The sequence below is a fragment of the Manihot esculenta genome, chromosome 16 (genome assembly GCF_001659605.2).
Source record: "Manihot esculenta cultivar AM560-2 chromosome 16, M.esculenta_v8, whole genome shotgun sequence".
Lineage (NCBI taxonomy): Eukaryota > Viridiplantae > Streptophyta > Magnoliopsida > Malpighiales > Euphorbiaceae > Manihot > Manihot esculenta.
The window spans coordinates 27,080,837-27,087,532 of NC_035176.2; the positions used below are offsets into that span (position 1 = coordinate 27,080,837).

Consider the following 6,696-nt stretch of genomic DNA (forward strand, 5'->3'; position numbering starts at 1 on the left):
AATCTGAACATTATTAGTGGTGAAATAATCGTTTTAAATTTGTTAATTGTAAAGAATTAATAATTAAATCACAATTAAAATTAATGTATTTTAATAATAATAATAAATATTTTTTTAATAATATCTGAAATAATATTTCTAAAAGCATTTCTTTTATCTTTTATAAATAACGCCTTCATATTTTTTGAACTGTAAAAAATAAAATATATAAAAATTATTAAATTTAAGATTATGTCGGTTATAAAAGCGGTTGACAGTTGTGCAAAAAATGTGTATTTCTCTTGATGTAATTGTCTTAATTATTGGCTTTTCTAAAGTAATATATATATATATATAAAGAGTATATAAAAATGGAAATTTAATCAAAATTTTAAGAGACATAATTAAATAATATTTTAGTACAAAATTTAATTATATTTAAAAATTTTCTATTCTAATTTCATCTGGAATATAAAAAAATAAATATTAAAATATATTATAAAAATTAAAAATTAAAAATTATTTTTTACAAATAAATAAAGCTTTATTAAACGGTTGAGCTAAACTTTAAGCACCGAATCAGATAGTGGTGATGCTTTGAGGACAAGTGAGTAGCTGAGGGAAGATGCCGAATTTTCTTAATTTTTGTCCTTTTTTTTTTTCGAAATTTTTTTTATCAACTTTGACTTATGTGAATTTTGGTTTTCAATTATTGAAAATTTGATTTTTTAAACTTGTTGAAATTTCAAAAGCAAAGTTGAGGTCTTGATTGATTGATCGTTGGATTTTGTGGAATTTTATTGATTGATCATTAACTTTGTAGAATTTTATTGCACAACTTTGAATTTTGGGTTTTGAAAATTCAAAAAATTTATAATTTACTTCAATTAAAATTCAAGCAATAATTAAATGTCCAACTTTAACAGAGAATACCACTCTATCACTTGACTTTACCTAATATATGCGTATAAGTCAGTTATTTGTTTGAAATTTTATTTTAAGTCAACGATTTAAAATAAATCGAAATTATATATAATAGTTAGTATAAAATAATTAAATAATTTAAATTAATTAATTTAAATTGAATAAAAATGAAATTTAAAAGTTATGATAAATTAAAATTATATATAATAATTAATATAAAATTATTAAATAATTTAAATTAATTAAGTGAAAACCGAATAATTTATATCTTTCTTGTTTTTAATTTCACACGTGCTAATTTTAACTACAAAATATCTTACCCAGTAATTTATTTTCTTTATATGGGAACCACTCTGGTTTCTTTATATGGCATCCCCCCCCCCCCCCCCCCCCCCACCACACACACAGACACAAAGTCTGCAGAAAGAATCATGCTCTCTTGCACAGGCACTCTCAACAATTTTGTGATAGCAGAGAGCAGAAAAGGAAACTCATACTCAGCAGGTAATAAAGAAAAAAAAATGAAAAAGAAAAGCCAATTGCATATATGATTAATATCTCAACTCACCAAATTCCCAGTTTTATATTCGTTGTGCATATTTTAATATTGATGTCTTTTTTGAGCTTTCAGTAGAAACATCTCCACGCAGGAAGCCGCATAATGTTGTCGTAAGCAGTCTCTCTCTTTCTGATATATATATATTTTTATTTCCTGCTGAGAATGTTAACTAAAATGGAAAATTTTCCACGTTTCTGTGACAGGATGTGAGAAATTCATTTCAGAAAATCAGAGATTTGTTGAAGAAAGATGAGGTTGAGCTATCAGTTTCCTCATATGACACTGCTTGGGTTGCGATGGTACCTTCTCAGAATGGCTCAAAGCAGCCTCTTTTCCCAGATTGCCTCAACTGGATTATGGAGAATCAGCTGCCTGATGGTTCATGGGCCTTTGATCCTGCACATCCCCTCCTTATTAAAGACTCCCTCTCTTCCACACTTGCCTGTCTACTAGCTCTCCATAAATGGAATGTGGGCGACCAGCTTGTGAATAAAGGTTTAGACTTCATGGCCTCTAACATTTGGGCTGCCACTGACAAGCATCAATTTTCTCCTCTTGGCTTCGATATAATATTTTCGGGCATGATTGAGCATGCCAGAGACGCAGGCTTGAATCTTCCTTTCAACAGCTCTTCAGTAGAGGGAATGCTTCTCAAGCGAGATTTGGAAATTAAAAGGCATAATACATATACTTGTGATTCTTTTCTTTTTTTAAATTCAACTTTACGTATGCATTGATGCTGAGTAAATTATTTTGCTGCAGATTCCAAGGCGAGATAAACGATCTTGCATACTATGCAGAGGGGCTGACCAGATTAAATGATTGGCAGAAGCTAATGAAACATCAAAGAAGCAACGGCTCGCTCTTTAATTCACCATCTGCAACTGCAGCTGCTCTCATCCATCTTCGCGATGAAAAATGTTTAGATTACTTGCACTCACTAGTGATAAAATTCGACAAAGCAGGTGAGCATATATAGTTCTTTTTGAATACAAGTCATGGCAATATTTTTCAGAATATATTTGGTTAAATTTTTTTCCTTTTTTCCAGTTCCAACCATTTATCCACTGGATATCTCTCCCCGCCTAGATATGATTGACAGTTTGGCAAAGCTGGGAATAGATAGACATTTCACTGAAGAAACAGCAACCACACTAGATTATATATACAGGTGATTTCCCACTGAACCCTTTACTAATTATTAGGAAACTATATGATTAATTGGTTGGTGAACAGATCCTGGAAGCAACGCAATGAAGAAATATTTTCGGACCCTGGATGTTGTGCCTTGGCATTTAGGCTCCTACGAATGAATGGCTACGAAATCTCTTCTGGTAATTTTTTTTTTCCAACCACAAATTTGAGTCTTAGTACTTATCATATTTGTCATTGTCATGTATGACTGTCGACTCTCCAAGTCAAAGTAGAATTAGTGGTGATCTTTTCCAAGCTAAAGAGATGATAAGTAGATAATTTGAGTTTACAATCTTAATTTTATGAAAGATACGAGAATATATCTGTATATTAAAAAGAAAAATTTCATAAAATTTGTTGCTATAAATATTTATCTTTATTTTCTTTGTGGTTTACAAGATTCCAAGGTGTACAATAAGCATTACTTCTTGTTGCAGATGCATTGATAAATTTTGACAAACAAGAGAGTGTTTCAGTTTTAGCGAGTGAAAATGTCAAGTCAGTCTTAGAGTTATACAAGGCTTCACAGTTGACAATATTTCATAATGAACATGTTCTTGAGAGAATTTCTTCTTGGACAAGAACCTATCTTGAAGAGAAGATAGCGAGTACTGGGGCGATTCAATGCAAGAGTTTGCATAATGAGGTATAACATAAACATATCACAATCTTATTTAATGTTGTCTTATGTTAAAAAAATTAATAAATGTTTATTAAATCTACAGGTGGATTATGCTCTTAAACACCCATATGCAAATTTGGAAAGAATTGAAAGCCGTCGTTTTATACAGAGTTACAATACAGATAGCATTCAACTTCTTAAATCATCTTACAGGTAACATGTGCATCACTGATCTATCTTTATTATATTTTTGAATAATAATAATAAATTCTTTTGCATTTTTCTTTATTTATAGGTGTTTCGATATTGATAAAAGAGATATCTTAAGACTTTCAGTTCAAGACTTTAACGATTGTCAAGCCATACACCGCAAAGAACTTGAATATTTAGAAAGGTAATTTTACTAAGGAATTACATAAAATTTTCTACAAAAAGTTTATTCTTTTCACGTAGTATAGAAAATGGCTCTACGTGATTGTATGTGTAATTAAATTGTATTTTGAATAAAATTAAGCAGGTGGATCAGAGAATACAGTTTGGAAAAATTGAAGTTTGCAAGACAGAAGATATCATATGCTTATTTTTCTATTGCTGCAGTGCTTTGCCACCCTGATCTCTCTGATGCTCGCATCTCATGGGCTCAAAACTCTGTTTTAACAACTGTTGTCGATGATTTCTTTGACGTTGCTGGTTCCATGGAGGAACTGCATAACCTCATTGAATTGGTTCAGAGGTAATACGCATGCATGCATATATTATACTTCATCTTCTAATTATCAAATTTCTAAAAGCTGACAAGATATTTGATGTAACTCAGTTGGGATGAGCACTCAACCGTTGGATTCAAGTCCAAAGATGTGGAGATACTCTTTTATGCAATTTACGGCACAACAAACGACCTCGCTGATAAGGCCAGAAGCCAACAAGGACGATGGGTCAAAAAACACTTGATTGATATTGTAGGAATAAGTATTCATTTTCCTGTATTAATATTTTTAATTAATGATCATTATCTTGTAATAATGTGTGTGTATATATATATGCAGTGGATCACTCTGCTCGATTCTTGGTTGAAAGAAACTGAGTGGGCAAGAAACAAACAAGTGCCAACGATGTATGAATACATTACAAATGGATATAAATCATTTGCCTTAGGTCCTATTGTTCTCATATCACTTTACTTCGTGGGATCTAAACTCTCTGAGGAAGTTGTCCAAAGCCAGGAGTACAATGATCTATTCATGCATCTCAGCATAATTGGCCGACTTGTAAATGATCGTGTAACTGTTATGGTACGCATACATAGCTGCTTGGTTAGCAAATTCTATTTATCAGCTTCTTCTTTATGTTCCATGCATTTATGCAAATTAACTTGCAGAAAGATGGTGCACAAGGAAAGTTGAATGGTGCGGCACTACCAGTAATACATGGTCGTGGAGCCATAACCGAAAAGGAGGCTCAAGAGGAGGTTGCGAGAATCATAGAGAGCCATAGGAGAGCATTACTGAGAATGGTGCAACAAACAAAAGGAAGCGTGGTTCCTAAAGCTTGCAAGGATATGTTTTGGAAGATGAGCAAGATCTTGCACCTCTTCTACATGGGTGATGATGGCTTTTCAAGTCCACGCAAAATGGTTAGTGCTGTGAATGCAATCGTCAATGAACCAATCTATCTACCCACATACTCAAACTTGGATTAAGTTGAGGAATCCAAACGTGGTTTGTACTGGAGAATAAAAAGTTCATAATTCCTTCCCCACATTGAGATGTATTCCAAACGACTCAAATAAGGAAACAAAACCAGCAAATAAGGAAACAAAACCAGCAAATAACGTTGATATCTCAACTGAAAAAGAAGCAAAGACTATCTCAGATGAAATGAGACAAAAAAATCAATATCAAAGCATGATTTGATGGTGCTAAAATTTTGTAATTTCTGACGTTCTTTTTGTTTTTTTCTTGATTTTCTTTCCATTATTTCTCGTGTATTATTGTATAAATAACAACCCTTGTTCTCCTGTCGTACACAAGCAAGAATCATTTTATAATAAACTTGTTTTTCTTCTTGCTATGAAAGCATAAGCATTCAGAAAGTCCGGCTATGGCTGAAAACTCTAGCTGCATGATTTCTGGTTCATAAAATTCTGCTCAAACTGTGAAAACATCTGATCTATCCACACTCTATCACTCTCCAAACTATTCATCAGCTCTACTCTAGTGTCCTTAACAACAATAACTTTCTTCTCTAGCAGTCCTAAATTCTGCCTCTAATACGAAGCATTGGGTTGGCTTATCATCTTGTCTCAGACACACCACCAGCTTCGAAATCTACCGAAGCATGGATCACCAATGATGGCCTTTTGCTTGTATGGATCTTAGCACAAATGCATGAGGAGGTCATCGGTCTTGCCTTTGGGGTGACACCTACACACAAGCTGTGAAAATTCTCAAGGAACGCTTCTTACCAATCACGGCAGAAAGAGAAACCATAAAAAGTTTACTCATGACACACTACAAGATTTATATTAATCACCAACGGACTTCAACAATGGATTGAAGTCCGTTAGTGATACTAACGGTATGTACAACGGAACAGGACGCACAGTATTTTCCACTGACGGAAGTAGATACCCGTTAATAATCCGTAAATGAAATACTAACGGATATTTTTACTGTTAGTAATCCGTAAGTGATTTAATTATTTTTTAATGTAATGTGTTTTCACTAATGGATCCGTGAGTGAATTTTAACCCAAATAATAGTAAATGAGATCCCTAAATCGTGAGATTGAGAAATCAAAATCTCTCTGAGCGTCTAACCTCTCTAGGTCTTTCACCGCTGCCGCCATCCATCATCAGCAGCCGCTAACCATCGTCCGCCGCCGCCAACCATCGTCCACCGCCATCCACCGTATACATGTAATACCCGGTTAGACTCCGGTATCGGAATTCCTACTGTCCGATGGGATCTCGGATGTCGGAGACCTTTAGAGGGGTAAAACCATATTTTCATAAAATGTTTTAATGTGTTTTATGATTTTAAGTAAGAAAGAAATTGAAATTTGAATGAAAAAGGACCATAGAGGCATTTCCAGGTTCGGCCGCCGAACATGGGATAGTTTAGGGGAGCAAGTTAGGCTTCCGAAAGTGGCTCAGGTTCGGCCGCCGAACTTGCATGAGTTTTGGAGGCACTTTAGGCTGCCGAAGGTGGTCTGGCCAGCCCCTATATAAGGGCTCCATGGCCGAAATGGGCGAGTTTTCTCCCCATTTTCGGCCAACGGTAAATCCATGCTCTCCTATAATACCCGGCTAGACTCCGGTATCAGAATTCCTACCGTCCGGTGGAATCTCGGATGTCGGAGACCTCTAAAAGGGTAAAACCATATTTTCATAAAATGTTTTAATGTATTTGATGATTTT

General features: G+C 34.1%; 1 protein-coding gene across 1 annotated transcript; it reads left to right on the forward strand.

The window, feature by feature from the left end:
- Positions 1–1,302: 1,302 nt before the first annotated feature.
- Positions 1,303–5,353, forward strand: LOC110619742 (ent-kaurene synthase TSP4, chloroplastic). Its single transcript, XM_043951683.1, has 13 exons — positions 1,303–1,407; positions 1,535–1,572; positions 1,666–2,138; positions 2,225–2,427; positions 2,513–2,633; positions 2,699–2,796; positions 3,094–3,302; positions 3,382–3,491; positions 3,574–3,672; positions 3,796–4,011; positions 4,096–4,237; positions 4,325–4,570; positions 4,657–5,353. Exons 1-13 carry the CDS (start codon positions 1,335–1,337, stop codon positions 4,975–4,977), a joined length of 2,349 nt encoding a protein of 782 aa, XP_043807618.1. The 5' UTR covers positions 1,303–1,334; the 3' UTR covers positions 4,978–5,353.
- The last annotated feature ends 1,343 nt before the right edge of the window (positions 5,354–6,696 follow it).

Excerpts from the sequence above, each read along its gene's own strand:
- LOC110619742 (XM_043951683.1), top strand. The coding sequence starts at position 1,335 with ATGCTCTCTTGCACAGGCACTCTCAACAATTTTGTGATAGCAGAGAGC. Across the intron at positions 4,238-4,324 it reads AAAAACACTTGATTGATATT|TGGATCACTCTGCTCGATTC; the intron begins GTAGGAATAAGT and ends ATATATATGCAG. Across the intron at positions 4,571-4,656 it reads ATGATCGTGTAACTGTTATG|AAAGATGGTGCACAAGGAAA; the intron begins GTACGCATACAT and ends ATTAACTTGCAG.